The sequence below is a fragment of the Mugil cephalus genome, chromosome 23 (assembly GCF_022458985.1).
Source record: "Mugil cephalus isolate CIBA_MC_2020 chromosome 23, CIBA_Mcephalus_1.1, whole genome shotgun sequence".
Classification (NCBI taxonomy): Eukaryota; Metazoa; Chordata; class Actinopteri; order Mugiliformes; family Mugilidae; genus Mugil; species Mugil cephalus.
The window spans coordinates 12365545-12387139 of record NC_061792.1 but is presented as its reverse complement, the minus strand read 5'-3'; the positions used below and the strand labels follow the sequence as shown (position 1 = coordinate 12387139).

Sequence of the window (21595 nt, the reverse complement as noted above, 5' to 3'; positions counted from 1 at the left end):
TTAATCAACGTATTAATTGATAAAGCTTAGGTTAGGGGTGAATATTAAACTTACCAGGCCTCTCCAACCAGCTCCTCATCCTGTCTGTTTGAAGCGAGCGGCTACAAGCTACATGCGGAGCCGAACGTACCCGAACCAAGAACCGAATTCACCCGAACAATGTGGCGACTGGCACTGTTGCAATCTGGGTAATGTAGGCGCCCAGCGTTTAGAAGAAATGGCAAGATTTCTCCGTTTCTAAACATATCACTTTCGATTAAATTAAATAATCATTTTAGTTTACATATTTAGACATAATCGCAAATAATTATATTCTCTCAAGATGTTAAACTACAATACTGACATTGAAAGATGTGGAAAATGGTTCAATTTCACAGAGGAAGAAAAAACATTAAAACAAGTATATGTTTTCTTTTTTTTAATATGAAAAGCTTTAATTTATTTATTGATACACAGATAAACAGATCCATTTATGATTTCTTATAACACACCTCCATCTGGTGGCTGACTGAGCTCACTGCAGCTTTCACATCTCGGTGAATACACACTATGTAGAAACAATGAAACTGGGTCCAAGAGCTTTAATAAACCAAAGAAGACACACGAGTCCCCGGGGGAACAGAGGGTCAGTTTAAAGTGGAGCGCACGGATACAAGGAGCCAGTGTGAACGCTCCACGTTTGAATTTAGCGCTTCTTCCAGGTGAACTTCCGTCGGGCTCCCTCCTGTCCCACCTTCTTCCTCTCCCTCACTCTCGGGTCTGAGGTCAGCAGACCAGCTAAAAAAAAATAATAAAATACACAGAACGGTCATTGCACTCTCTGCATTTCTTCTTTTGCACCCTCAGGTTACAATAAGATAAATTAACACAAATTAATAACCAATTTCTGTCCATTTTGCTGAGTAGCTGCAGAAGTTTCAGATATAACCATCAACTATCCGTCGATGTTTATAAAAGTTTAAATGTTTTTGAAAAAGGGTAAAAGCCCCCACCTTGTCTCATCATCTCCCACTGTCCCTCAGACAGGAAGGCGAGCAGCGCCCGAGATATGGCGAGCCGCAGCGCCCCCGCCTGGCTGGACCTGCCGCCGCCGCTCACGGTGCACTCCAGGTCAAAGCGGCCCAGCATGTCCATGAACTGAAGCGGGAACATCAGCTGCTCTCTTCAAAAAAAAAAAAAAAAAAAATGGGAAAAAAAAGCACACAAAAAGGAAAAAGAGGGGGAGAAAAATGACCGAGAGATAATGAAGCGGGAGGTGAAAGAAGAATGAAACGTGGCTGAATGGGCAGAGCAGGAGTGTGCGCTATTTAACAGATAGCGGTATCAACGGCGGAGGCTTAGCTAATTTAATGTCTGGTTGGGTGACTTTCCAGACAAGCATAGAAGATCCCGGCGCCGTGAAGAAAAGCTTTCTCTTACAATCTCCCCTCCACATATTACAGAGTAACTTCTGACTCAGCAGGAATAGGATAAGGTGTGTGTGTGTGTGTGTGTGTGTGTGTGTGTGTGTGTTCTGGACGCCGTCTCGGGCTGAATGGCCTATGGCTGCTGACAAAGTCAATTGTCACCTCTCTGCTCCAATTACAGCCCGTCCTCACACTGCATGACAACACCAGCCACTGGACACACAATCACACACACACACACACACACTCACACACAATCACTCAACTGTGTAATTAACTTACTACAAGGAGATAAATAAAAAAAAAAAAAAAAAAAAAAGGAAACGAGGCGATGCTGTGAAGAGTGAAAAAGCTGCTTTTTAATTTTTTTTTTTTGGAGGGAGGGTGGAGAGTCGAACACGTCGCGTCTTGCATTTTAAGGAACGCGAGCGAAGAGGCCGTGAGGCGGACAGAGAGCTTTATTTGTCCTACCTGTCCTGCAGCACGGGGAAGTAGCTGAGGTGGTCTTGGCCGTTGATGGTGACGCGCCCGGAGCCGCAGTCTCGGAGGACGACCGATGACTCTGACGTCTTCCTCCGTCCTGAGGACAAACGGCGACACTGTGAACCTACGTTTCATTAACCTCTCGGGCACCGTCACCGTTTCTCAGCCCACATCCGAGCAATTAAAGGATAATTAAATAAGCCGGCGCACTGTCCTGAATGGAGATCCATTAAAAATGGATCCTCCTTTCTGTCTTTAGCTGCAGTCAGACTCAACAGGGACCTTATACAACAACTCATCTCGTCAGGGTTAAAGCTACACTTGCACCATTATTCAGATGAAACAGTTTGTGAAGCTACCGTCTGCAGAGCTGAAGGCCACGCCGCGCTCGTCCTTCTCCAGCGGAGGCGCCACTTGCTTGCTGGACTGAGCCTCCACCTGGAGACGGTAGCGCTGGATGAACTCCTCCTCTCTGGAGCAGTAGGGCATGGACAGCAGGCGCTCCATCAGCTGGATGAAACGGTCGTACTGGGGGGGGTGAGACACGTGAAGTCAACTCCGGGGTGGACTGGTGCACCAGTGGAAAAAAAAAAAAAGAGGAGGGGGGGAACTTACATCGTGAGTGGAGATGTTCTCCACCAGCGCCACCTCCAGCTCGTCCTTCGTGAACCACCTGCTTCTGCCCAGAGAGCTGAGGACGGAGACGGAGAGTTAAGTTAAGATGACAAGACACAAAGCGGCTCCAAAGGCTTCCAGTCGACTCTTCCTCTACTTACATCTGCTTGGTTTCCTGGGTGAACAGTCCCTTGGCTCGGAGGCGATCCTGGTGCTTCTCCACGTTCATGATTTTACCGTAAAGGTCCTAGAAGGCAACGAGAACAAACAGTTCAGGATGAGCAGGGACGTCCCACCTACTGCACGTGTTCTATATTAAACTCAGCCTATTTATAAATATACATTATTATTATCAGAGGTTCAAATATTTAGTTTAGATGATGTTGGTTTCATTTGCAGTATTATTTTGGGAGCACGGAGGATCCCGATGTGACCGTACTGTACGTGCATTTGACTCAGAGCGAAGCCGGAAGGAAAAAAGACACAAGAAACACGAAATGAAGTGAATAAGAGGACAACCTGAGGGGAGTGCGTCATGGACAGACACACAGACGGAGGGTAAAAGTGTGGGGTTGAGTGGGGGGGTGAGGATGCTGGTCACGTCCCCGAGGCAGGCGAGCATGGGCCCCCCCTCCACCACCTCCACCACCTCCGCCGCCCGGCGCCTGGGTGAGAACTCATTTCCCCGTCAATTATTCACCAGATGTTTGTTTAATTCCTTCTTGATAGAGTGTGCCTAATCTGCTGCCACTCCGACCAGGGACAGAGGGGTACGACGGGGGGAAGAGAGGGCGAGCGAAAGGAGCAAACATCAAGCAAAAGCCAATTTTCTTTGCAAAAAAAAAAAAAGGAGTAATAGAAAATCAGGAAGAAAAAAAAGTGGCGTGAGGAGAGGAGGGGGGGTTCGGATAAGACGTTCGCAAACACTGGCTCCTACAATCACGAGGAATAACTCCTCGCATGGATTGTCGGGATGTATGAGAGGATACATTTAAGTCTCCTTCTATTCAATGAGCGGCGCTCGTACCAGCTCCGGCTGCGGGAGGGAGGGAGGGGGACGCCGGCGTCGGGCTAATTGAACCGAAAGGGCGCTTGTTTATCCGGTTTGCGGGAGGTGAAAGAGGAAGGTGTGTTTCCAGGTTCACCCCCTTCCCCCCCGGGGGGGTCGAGGCCATAAAGGGCTCAGCGGAGCAGAGAGCAGGTTAATGTACCGCGCTGGCTGAGCCCAGCAGCAGCCGGAGGAGGGCAGCCGAGCAGGACGCCGCTTTACACTCCACTGCCCCCTCCTGGCAACACTCCTGAGGCGCGCGTGTGTGTGTGTGTGTGCGTGTGATAAAAAAAGGTGAAAAATCTCCGAACGGACACAGACTTCCTCCACCGGTGGAAGAAACAAACAAGACGAGTGAAGGAGGAGGAGGAGGAGGAAAACACCAAAAAAAAAAAAAAAATGTGGTCGCAATCATGCAGACAGGCAGCACGAGCTCTCAGACGTGTCTGACGTTCCTATTTAAACCAACAGCAGGGGGGGCTGATTGTGTCTGCGGGGCAAAACCGGTGTGCGTTTGTGTATTTGTGTGTGTGTGTGTGTGTGTCTGTATGTGTAAAAGCTTGGACCAATATTTAAATATCGTACGTCTCCACGCGTTACAGACCTGAGAAACGTCTTTGAGCAAGGTCAGGAAACAGTGTTTTATTCAGAGTGGAGGTCGGCTCAGAGGAACGGAGCAGAGGGGGAACGGTGCTCCCCAGGCCTCCATCTCCTCCTCCTCCTCCTCCTCCTCCTCCTCCTCCCCCCTCTTAGACCCCCTCTGCCCCACCCCGACTCGTTCCAAAATCCCCAGCGGAGGAGTCCCTGCCGCTCCCTGCGGTGGGACAAAGCCTTAGAAGCCAGACGGGGCCACACCTCAAATTCTGTCTTTTATTTCCCTCGAACCGAAAGCAACGTTTGTGTTCACTTATAGGCTAAATCAAGGTTTAAACGGATGGAGGGATGAAGCAGATTAATATTGCATTTCATATTAAGCTCTAGAATATATGTTTTTAATTTTAATTATCTGCTTATTCTGTTTCTCTTATCGCATAACAGCCCCGTTCAGTTTTTACTCCTCCTTCTCTCCCTTCAGCTGAGTGAAAAAAGAGGATCTGAGGGAGAGGAAGAGGACGCGTGAAACTCTACTCACATGCATGAGGGTGTAGTAGGACTGTTTGCCCGTGTAGAACAGGAAGTGGAAAGGCCGCCTGTCTGGTCCCCACTGGACGGCTTCGCGGAGAAAAGATGAGGAAAAAATGAGAAACACGGAAACGTTCGCTCTGACGTAAAAAGTGCTCACGCGTCACAAACCTTTCTGCTTCGGGAATATTTCGTCGGGATGCTAGAAAAGAAAAGAAACACTCGTTAGATTAGACCTCTCACTCCACTGTTTTCAGTTTAGAAGATGAGATATAAACTGTGGAGGAAGACGTGAAGTTCGGTCACGGTACCTTCATGACAGGCCGAGCTTGCTTCTCAAACAGGCCGGAGGGGAAGAGGTAGCTGATGCTCCTCTGTGGGCGAAAGAGAAGAAGAAAAAAAACAAACAGAACATGAATAAAGAGGAGGTTTGAGGGGTGATGGCGGCCGGTGACGACGCTGACACGTCCGGACAGCAGAGGTCACACCGGTGGACGGCGGTGACAGAAGAAGAAGAAGAAGAAGAAGAAGAGGAGGAGGAGGAAGCTGCTGGCGGGTTCAAGAAAAGGCGAGCGAGTGTGTGTGTGTGTTGTTGTGTAACTGTGAGGAGTTAGAGGAGAAAACAAGCGGAAAAAGGCACAAGTTTTTGGCTTTGTTGACAGCGAGCAGAGGACGCCGCGGACGTCCAACGGTTCACTCCAAGTTCATCCTCATGTGTGTGTGTGTGTGCGTCGGCGTTATTAGCGCGGCCACAGATGGCGCCGTAAATGTGTGCGCGAGCGGAGAGGGGCAGACAAGGAGCGTGCTGGCCCCGCCACACTCATCAAGACAGCCTGTTCATCCCCGCTCTCCTCTCTCCCTCCTCTCTCTCTCTGTCGGTTCAATTAGGGAGGCAGCAGGTGCCGCACGCAGGGAGCAGGTTGCTGCCTTTAAAGGTTGTCAAATCCGAGGGAAGCGGGAAGAAAAAGCAGCCGGTCGAGGGGAAACGTTCGTGTGTGTGTGTGTGTGTGTGTGTGTGTGAAGGTGCGCGAGGCAGGAAGAGGAAGACAAGTTAAAGGTGTGATTAAAAAACAAAATAAAAGAGGGACGCAGGCGGAGAGGGGACGGGGACGGGTGAAGATACACCTGCGTGTCCCCGGAGACGCGACACAATACGGGACGGGTCCCCGAGGGCCAAAGATGGAGAGACGGAGGAAGAAAAGGAGGAAGCTGGAGTCCATGTGTCACGTTTAACAAAGCTCAAAGACATGGAGGAGCTAGTACATCCATGTCTGCTCACACTCATATAATGCTAATACAACCTGACGGCTCTTATTAAACCTACAAAACCACATGATAAAGAGTCAAAATTTAAACTGCAGCCACACAAAAACCACCAGATGTTTTCCACCTTCACAATGTCGCTGGTTTTCTTCGATTAACGCAACTTTAAACTGAGCATATTATGGATTTCAACAGCATCTGAGCCAAAAAAAATATATCAAATAATTTATAAACGAGAGGTTAATTGATAGAATTGTCCCTTGTGTCTTACTTTCTAGCCTCTGAACCGTTTAGATTAATGGATTTATCATTTATATTACATTTTCTCGAGACCACCTGAATGTATTTACCACATATTGCAGAACTCAGTGGCCGAATATGCAAAGATTTGTATGATTTATTTAAAACCACATACTCACATTTCAGAGTCTTTTGCTAGTTTTGCTTTGAATGCACCATAAATCTGAATAACGTCTAATCTTCTGTTCCTGAGCTAAATAATCGATCAATTCAGTAATATTACTTAAAGAAAAGAAGACACATTTCACCACTAACTGATGATAAATCTGGACAAAGTCGTGCACATTTAAAGCATGGCAGGACAATACTGAGGAGGAAAAAGCAACTAAAACAAAAAAATACTTTATGAAATTCCAGAAAAGTGTATAAATGCGTCACAGTGTTCAAGAGTCAAAGGTGACAGGTTGGAAATAAAACCGGAATAAAACAGAAGATTCTGGTACACAGGGTTTAGGTTGACGTCACTTCCGCCTGGGGCCCCGCCCCCAGGAGGTGGCCCAAATAAAAAAACAAAACAAACGCAGAGGAACCGGGTGGAACGTATCAATAATTACAGTGAGACCGGGGAAAATGTGGATTATCAGATCAAATTAAGGACACCTGGACTCGACAATGATCCATGCGAACTAGTATGGATGTGGATAATGGATTAGCCTCAGTTTCAGTTAGTTTTAGGTCATTTCAGTTATGATAAATGTAGCTAAGTTAGAAGATGCTAACGCTAAGAGAAGTAACGTTAGCCGTACAATACTGTAGCGTTCTTCCGGACATTAAAAGGTTAACGAGGAGTGATCGCAAATATTCCGTTTATTATTTTATTTTTATCTATTGTTGGAACTGAAATTGTTACTGTCGGCCGTAACTACGCCAAAACAACAACATCCACAAACTTATCTGGCAGCCCTCCAGAACGTAACTTAAAAAGTAACTTAAGATATGACTTCATCAAAAAATACAGCATAAATTAATATTACCTGACACGAAATGAGAAACACAACACCAGGTATCGGTGCCTGGACTCCAGTTCGTAATGCAGCGACACATTTACTTTTCTTTTCTTTGGCGGATATTTGTAAATATATATAACTGACTGCTTTTTCAACAGCTCTTCCCAATTTTTTAATTAATTTTACAATTTAGACGCTATTAAAGCCTATGATTCAAACTAATGCGGCTAATCTCCATGTTCCAACTGTCACTTTTGGTCCGTAACCATGGAGACTTCGGCGGCTGTGACGTCACACCCTCCATAGCATATCCTCTATAATGGATTGACCAGTTGCGTCAGGTCTAGTTCATAAGCAGCTAAACTAAAATAACAATCACACAGGAAAATTATTTTGTGTTATATTTTAAGAGCTTGGCAGGTAATAAAAGTCCAGAACATTTCCCAGTTTTGTTTTCAATAATCATGACAGGTACTTATGGGTTTGCTGGCAGTTTCAATTTCTCCCCCGTGGTTCCAAACATCCTTTTTATTTTTCCTGGGTCTGCATCACCGTCACACCTGAAGAGTCTGGACTCCTGGATCCAGAGCGCTGGGATTTATCAGGCGCCCCTCAACGCCCCTCTCCAGTCCTCCCAAATTTTCCTCCATCCCTGCACGCATCCAAGTCCGGGCCGCTAGCCGTCGCTTCGGCTTTCACAGCCCGCCGCCGACAGCTCTCTTCATTATTTGTGAGGGGCACGGGGGACCGGGGCCGAGGGGCGAGTGGGAAATCGAGCTAAACGTTTGGAGCAGCGACGGCTAACGCTCTGCCAAGATCCCAAACGAGCACGTGGGCGCGTGTTGGAGGGTGTTGCTAATGTCAATGATGCAGTAGATTAGCCAGAGGTGGCCCCACCTGTCTGCTGCCTGTGGACGCAGACGCTGATGACAATGTTTTGGGAGTTCTTTCAAAGAAACCACTTGAACAGGAGCAGTTTCTAAGCACAATAAAGTCAGCAAATGGTAAAACTTGACAAACGGCTGAACACATGGTGCACTTGAGTCTGTCTTTAATAAAACACTAATAACAATAAAACCTTCCCCACCATGAAAAGAAAACAATTGTTACTCATCACAGCAACAAAGTGTCTGCTCAAATATTTATTGAGCAGCTGGGTATGAGGTATGGCACTCAAACCGGAGTAAAAACTGGGTGTACGAGGGACTATTTCACATCGTGGATTAATTTCTCTCGGCAAACATTGCACAATACTGGAAGTGCTAACGAATCGCATGCAAAGACGTTTTTTTTACTCTGCCCAGTAATAAGATCCATATGGTAATTAGAAGTTACACAAGGCTGTATCAAATGTCTGTGTATCAAAAACCCGCCTACAAAATAGACAACCAGATTTGCCTCTTTTCTCTTAAGAAAAATTATTACAACATAAAAAAAAGTTTTCGCAAACCTCTTGCTTGCAAGGTTTTCCTTCCACATGGGTTGCATGCTACTTTTTTATTATTATTATTCACTATATTATATGCAAAAGACTAAAACAAAACTAAATTTACTTGCAAATATGAAACGACAATAACATAAATGAATGTATTTTTAAAAATGTTACATTTCTACATGTTCATGCTCACTGGTGAAGGTTGAAGGAATCTTCCCAGATACTCAGTCACAAAGGTTTTACACCAGGACAAAAACATTCCCTCTGTGTCGGGCAGGAACCAGGCTGCAGATCATTGTGCTACTAGTTTTAAATTTACATAATCTCTGCAAAATAATGCGATCCCTAAATTGTTATTATGCAGCATTTCATACACTGAACACAATGGCCTTACGTACAGATCGGTATATTCCTAGTTTATGAGAGAAACGCTTAATACTTAAGCAACACTCAAAATAAATGCACGTGTGCAGCAAAGCCCTTTCCTTCTCTCTGTACTTACATCTATGTCCTCCTGGGTGAAGTTCTCGGGGTCTTCTCCCATCATGTTGGCCAGGTGGCGTTTCCCGATCTCATATTCCTCCGCCTGCTTCTCGATGTACTCCTGGGAGAACTTCTCCGGCCCTGCAGCCGCCAGGTTTTTTCTGCAGAGGGCTGAGCTCACGCATATCTGCCTGCTCAACACCTGACCATGAGGAGAAAGAGCTGTTAATGTCAGATAGGTAACCTTAGCCGAGTGATGCTAACTTATTAAACACCCTATGCAGCATCCAATAGCAGCCGAATTGTAGTTTGAGCTCTAAGTATTTAAAAGAAGAAAAACAAACGATTCCCGCACCGTCATAAAATTAAATGTGACACTGACCGACTCTTATTTTGGATATTCGTCAAGCTAGCTTCGGCTAACAGATGCAGCAAAGGGATGCTAGCTCAAGGACGTCAGAGTATAGAGTTGTGGTTAATTTACGGACATCCACGTTTATTTCAAACGTAGTCCTGGTGAAAACGTAATGTATTAAGATATGCTTTACCTGTCGGCTTAAGTGCGACGTGATTGACTTTATATTCGAGCTGCAACTCCCACATTTTACCAGAAACGATCCCACGGTCCGCACACAGGGCGCCGCCATCTTTGCTGACAGCGGCGACGTCTGCGGCGGAAGTTGTATCACGTCACGTCACAGTCACGTGCAATAAAATAGAAAATTAAAATAAAAAATATTTTTAAAAAATCACATATAAATAATTTACGTCGTTATATAAAAAAAAAGCGAAAGACAGAAACTCAAATGTTACACGTTCCCTTTTTTTAGATATAGGTAACTTTTTTGAAATATCTACCATGTGAATTAAATAATAAACGTCTCTTCCAACAAAATAAAAAAGAGAAAAGAAGAGAAAGAACCGGATAATCCAAGCCACCTGGCACATGATTGTCTGACATATAGTAACTGTGGTAAATAAAAGCACTCGAGTGACTCTTATAAACAATTCAGCCAAGTGACTTTCATAGTCAGCATTGATTGTACCAAATTTTTTGAAATAAATAAATAAATCCTTTAGACAATAGCTCGCATTACATCACAAGCATCACAGCTCATTGGAAACTTGTGTTGTTCTGTTTGATTGTGACAATTCCAGACGTGCTGGACGCCACATGCTGCAGTGGAAACAACACTAAAGCCGCCCCTCATCTTTATTTTTGAGGTTGTAAATGTACACCAACTCACATCTTAAAGGCTAAAACCTTGTGTGTCTGCAGGTTTGACTATACCTGTTATTCCTGCAGAGGGGGGAACATTTTAAACACACTCTTTAATTAATTGATTTTGACATTTTCTTATATATTCAGTGCTAATTTTAGCCTCATCTGTCTTAAAGTCACACATAAAAGGAGGGGTAGTGTAAATACCACACCGCAGGATTCAAAGCAAATCCGCATGAGCTATTGGAAATAACACAATAATAAAATGCTCAGTCAGTGTCTGCCAAACACATTGGCAAGGCCGCACAAAAAAAAAAAAAAAAAAAAAAAAAAAAAAAAACAGATTGTTTTCCATATGTGGTGTAGCCGGAGCAGAGACGGATTAACACAACATTTTGTGCGGATCCCTCGAATAGACGAACGCAAGCTGCCACCTTAGACAAAGTTTATAGATCAGGATGAAAATGAGCCTCTTTTCCCGCAGCAGGCAGCGACGACTGACGGATTCCTGCGCGTCACGCGTCATCCACGCGGTTCCCTCCTGCTAAACGCTAAGCAGCAGGTGGTCGAGTGCCTTGCTCAAGAGCACAGGTACTTTGGTATCGTCATTATTTTTTATTTTATTATTAATTTTGCAAAAGAAAAGTAAAATAAAAAATAATAATTAAATTTGCAGGATATCATTCCATTAAAAAAGTTATATTATTACACATGACGGTTCTAAAAACTAAAAGTACATGAAAAGTTTTCAGGATAAATTCTTCCAGTGCTCACAAAATAATAATGATAATAATAAAAAAAGTGATATTTCCATTTGAGCGGTGACTCCTGTGACCGTGGCCTCTCGGTGCCTGCGTGCGCTTCGGGTCCAGCGCTGAGGCCGTGTTTACAGATCAATGCCGCGTGTCTTCACTTAGATTACTTTGATAGAGTTGGAACAGGAACTCGGGGAGATTAATCAAAGTGAAGGGGCACTGACTCCCGGCCCCGTGCCAGTCGATACGGCCGCGTGGTTAATTTGCCCCGAGGAGGGCTGTCGTCGGGCGGATGATAAACAGCGTTTGCCCCGTTTTGCCGCCACGAGCGCGCTCCTGCTCACCAAGAAAAATAGTTTCGACCCGTGGTCTCTAATTCACAGTGGGGGGCGAGAGGTGGGACATTAATCATCCTTCTGCCGCGGCCCGTCTCTGACAGGCGAGCCACCGTGGGTGGATGGGTGGATGGGTGGAGGTGTTCGCCTGGTGAGCTCGCGGTGGACTTTGTAGCGAGTTGACTGTAATAAGTGCGCGCGCCTTGTTAATGAGCAACATTTGCACTGAAACCGGTTAAAGTGGAAGGATTTAATTGAGGGAACCGACTGCGCGTCTGTTTTCACCGATGCTTCGTATGAGGCCGGAGCGCGGTGCCAGGCATCAGAGAGCTGGCTCCCGTCCAGCGGCTCCAGCACATCTCCATATGGGCGACAGGGATTCCAGCACTGCCTTGAAAAGGAAGCGCCACAATAGGCCGCGCTGACCTCCTCTCAGTTCACCCGATCCCCCCCAGATTGAGTGGCATCCTTTTTTAATTGTGCGGCTAAAACAGCGATGGAGCAAGAAATAATGGAGGATATTGCACCGTGGAGCTCTGCCAAGTCCACTCCTTCCCCCTCCTCTTTCCCGAGGATGGAGAGCTAGAGAACCGAGGGCTTATAATACCAGAGAGTTGAGGCTTTGCTCCAGTCATCATTTCCATGCCGCTTTACGCTGATTCTCTAATATCCTTAGCGCCTTGCGTAGGGATAAGCCCATCGTGCCGAAACATGGCTGTCATGCCTATAAACCGTTCACGGCTCTAAAGAATCCATTATGGCTGCTCCACAAACATGGGGACTCAAAGGGCCACTTTGCTCAAGCTCATTTGCTCTTTTAAAAGCGCATTTATTTACCCATAGTGCTGCTGCTGCTGCTGCTGCGGCGGCGGAGGTTATATCCACTGCGCCACAAAACACCAGAGCACGGCGCGGATGTGCTGCGTTTAAGCGGTCATTTACACCGTGACTCAGACGTGTTAGCTAATGTACTTAGCTGCATATGATGCACAGCAATTACATGACATATATACTGTATGTGTGCAAGCATCAGGTCACCAAAGCGACTTGAGACGCGCAGAAAGAAGAGGAACAGTGGTTCATTCACTTGTTTCAGTTGTAGCATCGTCCCCGTGAGGCTGAGCTCAGTCAGTTATTAAGTTTTATTCTGCTGTCAGTTTCATGGGATCTGTTTCTACTCCTTTATTTTCTCAGTTTTTATTTTTTTATTCATATTAGCATTCCCTAGTCCTGGTTCCATTTTATTCCCATTCCCATTTTATTTTTTTCCCAGTTTATTTTCCCTGTACCTTTCCCATCTTTTTTTGCTGTCGTCAGATTTCTTCCCCCATTCCTGTTATAGTTTCTTGTTTTATTTCTGTTCCCGTCCAATTCATGTCTCCATTTATTTTTTTTTATTCTTATTTAAATTGCTTTTCCAATTATTTTTCTTCTTTGTAGTAACATTAAAGTTCTGCCCCATTGCTGTGATAATTCCTGTTTTCTTTCCAGTTCCTTCTTTTCCTTTCCACTTTTTTTTTTTTACTAATATTCTTATTCCATCTTACTTTTCCTGAAATTAAAGTTTCTTATCCATTTATATTGTCACTGCTGTTTCTTTTCCGGTTCATTTTCATACCTCAATTCCATTTTTATTGTTTTTTAATTCCATTTCTTATCCCTATCTCAATTTTTTCCGTCACATAACCATTCTCATTCCCTTTCCAGCATTTACTCTTTTTATTCTTACACCCACTCTTTTTCTTTCTCTCTTTTTAATTTTACTTATTTCTTTTCCCATTCCCTTTTCCTTTTCCCACATCGTGTTTCTACCCAGGCACCAAAACCTCAGTGAAATGTGCGCTAATTAAAACCATCTTACTTGTACCATCATCGTTGTGGCTCTGAACCGCTGCGTTAGCATCGTGCTAACACCCACAGTGATCTCAGTGTGAGGTAAACCAAGTTATATGCTATGGTTCAGGGCTTTGTCAGGGATTACACACACGTGCATGTGCACACACACACACACACACACACACACACACACACACACACACACACACACACACACAGCGGCCCGTAGATTATCAACAAGTATATGGTCATTGAGTGGAAATTAATTTGCCACTGGTAATGGATAGAGACATTTTGCTGAGAAGCGTAAAAACAGCTGAACTGCCAGCGATTACCTGCTGGAATCAGCCTTCATCAATATCAGGATAATTACAAAGCACTTCTGGCAGTGCGTGAAATGAACGGAGCGTGCAACAGATTGGGCGGTGGCCATAGATGTCTGCAGATATTAGGCCTCCTCCTCCTCAGAGCGGCTCCCTGGCTGTGGGGCTGGTGGGTGGGATGGAGGGAAGGGGGGGGATACCTGAGTTTTACTGACGCTTCTGTTGCACCAGCGGGTTCGGGACGAAGCCTGAGAGGGTTTCATATTAGAAGTGAAAACAGACAGGGAGAATTGAACGGTGCAGACTGTGACTGAAGCTAATAGGGCGGCACATTCACGCCTGAATAGAATAAAATGGAGGTTAGAATTAGAAAAGGCACGACGAGCAGAGATTAGAACAATACGGGAATGAGAAGAGCATTGTAGAAAGAAATCTGAAGACATAAAGAGGCCGCTAAGATTTACAGATGATGATATAATAGTGGTGTTTGTGTAGTTGAAGTAATGTTAGTCATAGCAGTGCACTTTTAAATGTATTTAACAACCTGAACTTACACACTAAGTTTACTATATGAAGCTACTTTTCCTGAAACCATGCTATTAGGTTGTTAAGCCAATAACTGAGTTGGAAAAACTTGCATGTTACCAATTGAATTTATTGTTTTTTTAAGTTGGTCCAACAAATTTTCTTTTTCCAGTGTACAGCTTGAATGTGGAATGGCAACTTCATTGGCGATGAACCTGCAAAAAGCTGCTGATGTTTCTAAAAAGTTTCCGTTGGAGCGGGTTTCACTTCTTGGTCATAGGTCTCCAACAGGGGGTTCGGGACCCCTAGAGGGTCCGCGCAGGCACTGCAGGGGGTGCAGGTACTATATATATTTCTGCCCACAAATTTAAATTTCTTTAAATACACATTAACATGAATCCAACATATTTTAGTGAAGGGATAAATGAAAGCTTAATTCAATATGATAATAATAATGTATATGTATAAATAGCACTAGTTTACTATAGAACACATATAGCAGGTAGGAGGGTCCCTACTTAACGTCTCCATCAGTTTGGGGCCTGAAAAACGTTGAAGGAACCTAATGGGTTTACTCAGCTCAGTCTTACAGGAGGAAATGTCAATAGATCAGAGCAGGATCCGCTTTACAGAGGATGGGACTCTGTGAGGTGGTCTAAGAAGTTAGGGGGGGTGGTGGTGTTCAGGGTGTCAATCCCCGTCTTTCCCAGACTTCTCTTCCATTTCTCACCTGGAACCACTTTGCTTGTCCGCCCCCCTCCTCTCCCCTCGCCTCACCCTTTCTGCCCACTCAGACAAGTGAACGGGAGGTAGTCTAGAGTTTCCTCTCCAGCTGAAGGGTTACTTCAGTCCATCGCTCAGATGAAAAGATGACTATTTTTCCTGCCCCGACTCTTTTTTTATTTTTTTTTTCAGGTGAGAGACCCGGGGGAGGAAGGAAACCATTACACGAGGGGTGAACCGGGCCTTGGGAGGGGAGGAAGAAGATCTGGACTCTAGGCCAGACGCGAGGAAACCTGATATCTCTGGAAACGGCCGGGAATGACCTAAGAAAAACTTCCGCCGCCGCCGCCGCCCCCCCCAACCACACCATCCACCGTCCTCACCCCGCCACGTCCGAAAGTGTTTCCATAATGATCCCTAAAGGCCCGCGCGCCGGAGCAAATATGTGCGAAAGCATGAGGGATCACCCATGGGAACGGACTTAGGCGAAGCGCACACACTCACGTCGGCCGCTGTAATCAAGCTCTGAGGTCAGACCACATGAAAGGCTACAAATTACAAGGCTACGTTACAAACCAGGGAATAATGTTTACGTCGATTTGTTCCTCGGGTTTCTGTTTTGGCGGCACCGACACCTACACGTCGGCCGATGGAAAGCAGCCCCGGCTGCTGGGCTCGCGGTTTTCGAGGCAGATCTGCATATCTGGGGAGAATGTTTTAAATGCCGGGCGGGATCGAGAAAGAGAGAGAGAGAGAGAGAGAAAAAAAAAAGTCGGGAAAGGGGGAAATTCCATCCTTCACAGAATGTTTTCATTTTGCTTCTACTTCATCTGGGCGGACGCTTCGAGCGAACATCAATCACTGTCTCGTTGCAGAGAGGGATTTGGTGGAAAATAATGCCTTTTTATGCAAAGAGCGGGATTGTGTAACGAGCTGAATTCCGAGTTCGTTGACGGTGTCTCGCTGCCTCGTCTGCAATTTGTTGTTCCCTGTTGGCCACGGTGTAGCACGCTTCCAAGGGAATCTTCTCTCCATGGGCGGTTGCATGCAAAACTTACCCATGTTAGCTGATACACAATGATGAAACTGCCCACTGTAAAAACACTTCTCGTCATGTGCGCCAGGCATTTTGGGGGAGAGCCCCGCTCAGGAGGACGTGATGCACCTCGCCAGCTGAGAAATTGCAGGAGTGATTGAGCTGAAGGCCTGATTGCTAGGTTAATATCTGCCATTGATCTTTTCATTGATCATTTGTCCCCCGCTAATGGCTGTGACTGGGCTGATTCTAAATAATACGTCTCGCTTGTAACCCGACATCAGAGGAGGGGATAAGGATCGGAGTACGACCATTTCTCGGGGAAGGAAACCGCTGCGAAAAATCAGCTTGAAAGGCCAGAGGAAATTGAGACAATATTAAAAAGAAAAGGTTCAATCTGTAAGCTTTTTCCCCTGCTGATCAGAAGGGCTGTGGACTACCGCTGGGCTCCTTAACATCTGGTTGGGCAATTTACCCCGCACTGACGACTGGAAAGGTTAAACCACTAAAATCTAATATTTGCCTAGAGGGGGTCAAGGCACTGCAATTACAAGGTACAATCGGCAGGGCTAATCAGCTAGTAGCGCGTACCAGGGGCTCGGCTGGCCAAATAAGCCCTGATCAGAAGCACTGTTCTCTGCCTCTCCTGTTTACTTATTAAACCCTGTTCTCATGTTCAAGGGCCCCACTGCAGCCTCTGGCCCCACACACCCCAAGGCACAGGGGAGTAAATTTAGCTCCCGACGCTTTTTAAATGGGACCGCGCCACTTGGCTAGAAAGTAGCCCCCCGTGTTAATCAGTATCTGTGGCCTTTGTTGCGAAATGATCTCAAATTACTTTCCTCCAATCTGGCAGGCATTAACACCTTGGGAAGGAACGGGATAGGTAGGGATTTGTACCCTGAGGAGGAAAACAAAGTGCAGATGTGTGCGTGTGTGTGTGTGTGTGTGCGAGAGGACACCGGCGAAGGCCCACATAGGACGTCACGTCTCAGAAGGATGCATGTGTTCCTCGGTGCTGTTTACATGATTGCTCTTTGACACACATTTCCTAATTGACTGAGTATCAAGTGCAGGATTAGTGTATAATATATCAGAACTGTCTGGTGCGCAACACTTTTGAACAAGGCTCGGGGAACAATTACTGGTAATTAAATATGTGCCAGTTACTGGAAAAGATAATTATGTCCTTGGTGTATAACACCAATTAATTACTTTTATTTCAGCGAGCAAAGCTTTTAAACGGCAGCGGAAGCCGTTCGAACGGCGCCCGTGTTTGAGTGCAAGCAACCCCTGTGTTTGCCTGTGTGCAAGTCGCGTTGTGTGGCTGCAGAGATGAGCGACGAGGCGCCGAAGATGCAAGCTATCGAAATCTGAATCTGGTGGTTTACGGTGGCGCTGAAGGTCAAAGCGCAACGGTGTTTCCGAAAACACAACAACATTTCAGAAAACACAGCGACATTACAGGAAACACAATGACATTTCAGGAAACACAACAACATTTCAGGAAACACGACATTTAACAAAATGCACCGACATTTCAAAAAACACAATGACATTTCAGAAAACACAACAACATTACAGAAAACACAACAACATTTCAGGAAACACGACATTTAACAAAATACACCGACATTTCAAAAAACACAATGACATTTCAGAAAACACAACAACATTACAGAAAACACAATGACATTTCAGAAAGCACAACATTACAGTAAACACAACATTTCAATAACACGATGACACTACACAAAACACAACGACATTTCAAAAAACGCAACAACATTTCAGAAAACACGACGACATTTCAAAGAACACAACAACAATTCCATTTCCATAATCTGAAATGTTGTTGTGTTTTTGTTAAATGTCATTGTATTTTCTGAAATGTCACATTTTGTGAAATGTTGTTGTGTTTTCTGAAATGTCGTTGTGATTTTTTTGAAATGCCATTGTGCTTTGTGAAATGTTGTTGTTTTTTTGAAATGTTGTGTTTTCTGAAATATTATTGTTTTCTGTTATGTCGTGTTTTTCTGAAATGGCGTTGTGTTTTCTGAAATGTTGTATTTTTTTAAACTGTTGTAGTGTTTTGTGTAATGTTGATATGTTTTCTGTAATGTCGTGTTTGTCTGAAATGGCGCTGTGTTTTCTGTAATGACATTGTGCTTTGTGAAATGTTGTGTTTTTGTTGAAATGACGTGTTTTCTAAAAATATTGTTGTGTTTTTCTGTAATGTTGTGTTTTCTTAAAATGGCGTTGCATTTTCTGAAATGTTGTCGTATTTTTTTAAACTGTCGTAGTGTGTTGTGTAATGTTGTGTTTTTTTGAAATGTCATTTTATTTTGTGAAATGTTGTGGGGTTTTTTTTTAAATGTCATTGCGTTTTGACCTTCAGGGCCACCGTAGGGTGGTTCTCTGTGTTGAAACGTTCACTGGAGAGAAGAGTGCAGCAAAATGTTTCTAAACTGCCATGAAAAATTGACAGCAGCAGGTATTAGTTGCAAACAAGCTCTGCCAAGGTTACAGTCTTAATATTTTTACCTCTCTGCTCTCGCTCTTTAGGCATTAAACATTGACATAATAGGCTGAATGAAAAAGAGACTTCTCCAGGGAGGGCAGAGCTCAACTCTCGCACTAAGAGGATTGGTCAGATTGGATACAGAGGAGCCTACGAGGCTCAGCATATCCTCACACCTTCTCCTTCTCTACTTACAACACCTCGCCACGCCACGATAGGTGCACGAGATCAGCCGCAAAACCCCTCCCCTACGTGCATTCGCTTGCTTTGAATCCAAACACATACGCCCCGCTCTTATTCCCACATCAAAGTGAGGTTGGGCAGAGGTGAAAATGTAGGGATTAGCAGCTGATCTCATTCTGGGCATCTGCCTCTAATGTCTAACTTGGAAATACCTGCGGTCGATTATTAGTAATCTATTAAATCCACGGCCTAGAAATGGTTACACCGCAAGCTGCTCTGAGCCAAACGTGGCTGATGCTACTTTTCCAACCAACCCCCCCTCCCTCCCCGAAACCCCCTCCCTCTTCTCGCTCTGGTTAATGAGATACAGAGTCAGACGGCCCGGGCGTGCTTTCTCTTCTTCCTTCACCTCACTCCCCTTCCCTCTGCTGCTGCTGCTGCACAGCTACAGTCGTTTTTATGTGTCGGCCTGAGTCCTGCACCGACAGCTCAATCCACGCTGCCCCCCCCTCCTCGTTCAACGCTCATTCCGTCTCGGGCGTTTGAAAGCATGTTTTCTTTCGTCTTGATGTCCACACCCGAGTGCTTGTCCAAAAGTGCGCAGCCGAAATGCAAATGCACGCGACGTATTCTCTTCAAACGCGAGAATTGTCGCAGAGAAATCGATCCCGACAAGGTAAACCTCTCAATTTTGCTGGAGACGTTGCTCCGGCATCTGCAGTTTATTTCGATTTCTTTGGCGAAAAAAAAAAAAAAAAAAAAAAAAGCCCCCTAATTTCTTCCAGTGTGAACAAACTGAATACTCTACAGAAACCTGCTTGGAATTAGAGTGAGGCCTACGACGGGTACGCTGTATTCTTTCTGGTTAAGGTTAGGTTAGATTTCGGGTCAGGGTGGGGTTAGGCATATGGTGGAGTGAATGGACGACGTCTGATTCACGCCTATGTTGTATTTTCCACATTTTGGATTGGGCTGTCGTGCGAATAAGATCAGAACAGAGTGAGTTTCTGAGGAAAAAGGCACGTATGTACATGCAAGGAAATGTTTAGTAGACGTTTAAAGGAGTTTAAAGAATTCAGTACGGTGCATTAAATAGTTTTTGTGTGAACTGGTGTGTGTGTGTTGACTCCTCAGAGGGGCCCAGTGAGTGTCACAGTAGGTCCGGCTCCCCCTGGATCTAAACAGTATTGACAAACCCATCAGAGCTGGTGATGCATCGTGCTCCCTGCTCGCCTCACCCCCCTCTCCTCCCCCTCCTCCCGCCCTCAGCGGCTCGGCGGGGCTGCGCTGACATGCTGTCACCTTGGCAACTGCTGCCAAAGTGACCAGGCCTGCCGGGACGGCTGACCCGCGCTGGCGGCCGGCCGGCCGGCCCGAGCTGCAGCAGGAGATGTCACGGGCAGGACCCCTGAGGGCCCTCGTCTCCGGTCCCCCCGAACCATCGATCCGTCTGCTGCGGAGATCCGTCGCCACCTGGGACGCCCCCTAGGACAGGACAAATCTAATGATGCAAATGTGTTGACGAAATCAATCAGCCGCCGCACAAGTCCCGCAAAGCTAATTCGACCCAACAGCCAAACGCTGCACCGCAAATATTTCCTCGGAGCCTCTGGCTAAGAAAGCTGCCGTCCCACGTGTGAGTCCGCGCTGTGGAGCAGGACGTCTCGGCAGGTCTGCGGAGAAGTGCTGCTGATGCGAGAGTTAGCAGCCGTCACTTGCAACTTCTGATCTCTGTACGTTTGGCGAATGAAGCAGCTGGACGCCGTCAGGCTGTGGCAACGCGATGTTCGGCCTGAATCGACCTGCTTGAGCGGAGCGGTTATGGGTAAGCAGCTGCGCATACATTGGTACACGATAACCGTGTGACTGAGGCGTCCCACTCGGCCGATGTTCGGGGCCCTTTGAAATACTGACCTGGGCTTTGACGCTGGCGAGGGGGGTTATGGGTAAGGCCAGGCTGCGCTTAATGACAATTTGTACGACGATAACTTGTGACATGAGGCCCTCTGTCAGGAGTGAGGAGTTTTAAAGGCCTGTGTTAACCTGTGACACAGTAAAGTAGCTACTTTGCAGGTTTTATTGATTAACTCTGAACAAACAAGCAAGATACGACCAAAACACGAGGATTAGTGCATGCAGGCAAACAGACGTGCTGCTAACACTTCCCCAATTGCAACTACGCGCTTTATTTTATCTTTATCCGACCGAAATCCAGCTTGATAACGGATATATCATCCGCAACCGGCCCGAGAGCAACAATACCAAAGAAGGTAGAGCAGCTTTTTTTTTGTGCAGCTCCTTCCAAACATGCACTGACTGAAAAGCCGCCTCTCGTGCCACCCGGGATAAACAACAGGGGAAGATGTGAAAGATCACTAACTAGCTTCCCGGTTCCCATGGCGACAAATAAAGCACGGGCCTGGCCTTCTTTTATGGGGTTCATCAACAGGGGTGGGGCGGGCGTTTAACCCGGGGTGGGGGGGAATGGGATGCTGCTCGCACGAGGAGGGAGATTTGTGCAGGAAGACGTTTGTGTCTGGTCCCAAACAAAGTGAGTCAGTAAAGAAGAGGCTCATTTTTCAACCTCATAAACTGGAGGAAAAAAAAAAAGAAGCTCTTATTCTTGATTATTAAAAGTTTGAACGAGTTTAAACCAACAGCTGTTTTTTTCTTTTATAATTCAACAGCAATGTTTAATAAACTGGGCAACAACCACAATTAAAATCACAATCAAACCACACTTCCTGTTGCTCGGCCGTTTACAACAGAGTCTTAAAAGCGTCTTCGGAGCGAATAAAAGCGGATCCCCGTCATGAAAATGTCAGGTTCATTCATGTCCTGAAATTTAAGGCCGCTGATTTGTGGCGGAGATAATGACAGACGAGCGACCTGCCACAGGGTGGCGCTGTAAGGTCAGGGAAGCTGGAGAGGGGAGCCTGTGCAGCGCATCAAAAAAATAAAAATAAATTAAAAAAACACGCGCTGATCAGTATAGTAGTAAAATATTTTATTGTGGAAAAAATAATAATAAAAT

General features: G+C 45.6%; 1 protein-coding gene across 1 annotated transcript; it reads right to left on the bottom strand.

Annotated features, from left to right (window-relative positions):
- Nucleotides 1-412: 412 nt before the first annotated feature.
- On the bottom strand, nucleotides 413-9773 carry mrps9 (mitochondrial ribosomal protein S9). Its single transcript, XM_047577100.1, has 11 exons — nucleotides 9651-9773; nucleotides 9122-9304; nucleotides 4986-5048; nucleotides 4846-4876; nucleotides 4685-4764; nucleotides 2666-2751; nucleotides 2505-2580; nucleotides 2249-2417; nucleotides 1878-1986; nucleotides 993-1162; nucleotides 413-777 (listed from the first exon to the last, which is right to left on the bottom strand). The coding sequence occupies exons 1-11, from the start codon at nucleotides 9747-9749 to the stop codon at nucleotides 686-688; spliced, it is 1158 nt and encodes a 385-aa protein (XP_047433056.1). The 5' UTR covers nucleotides 9750-9773; the 3' UTR covers nucleotides 413-685.
- Nucleotides 9774-21595: the final 11822 nt, after the last annotated feature.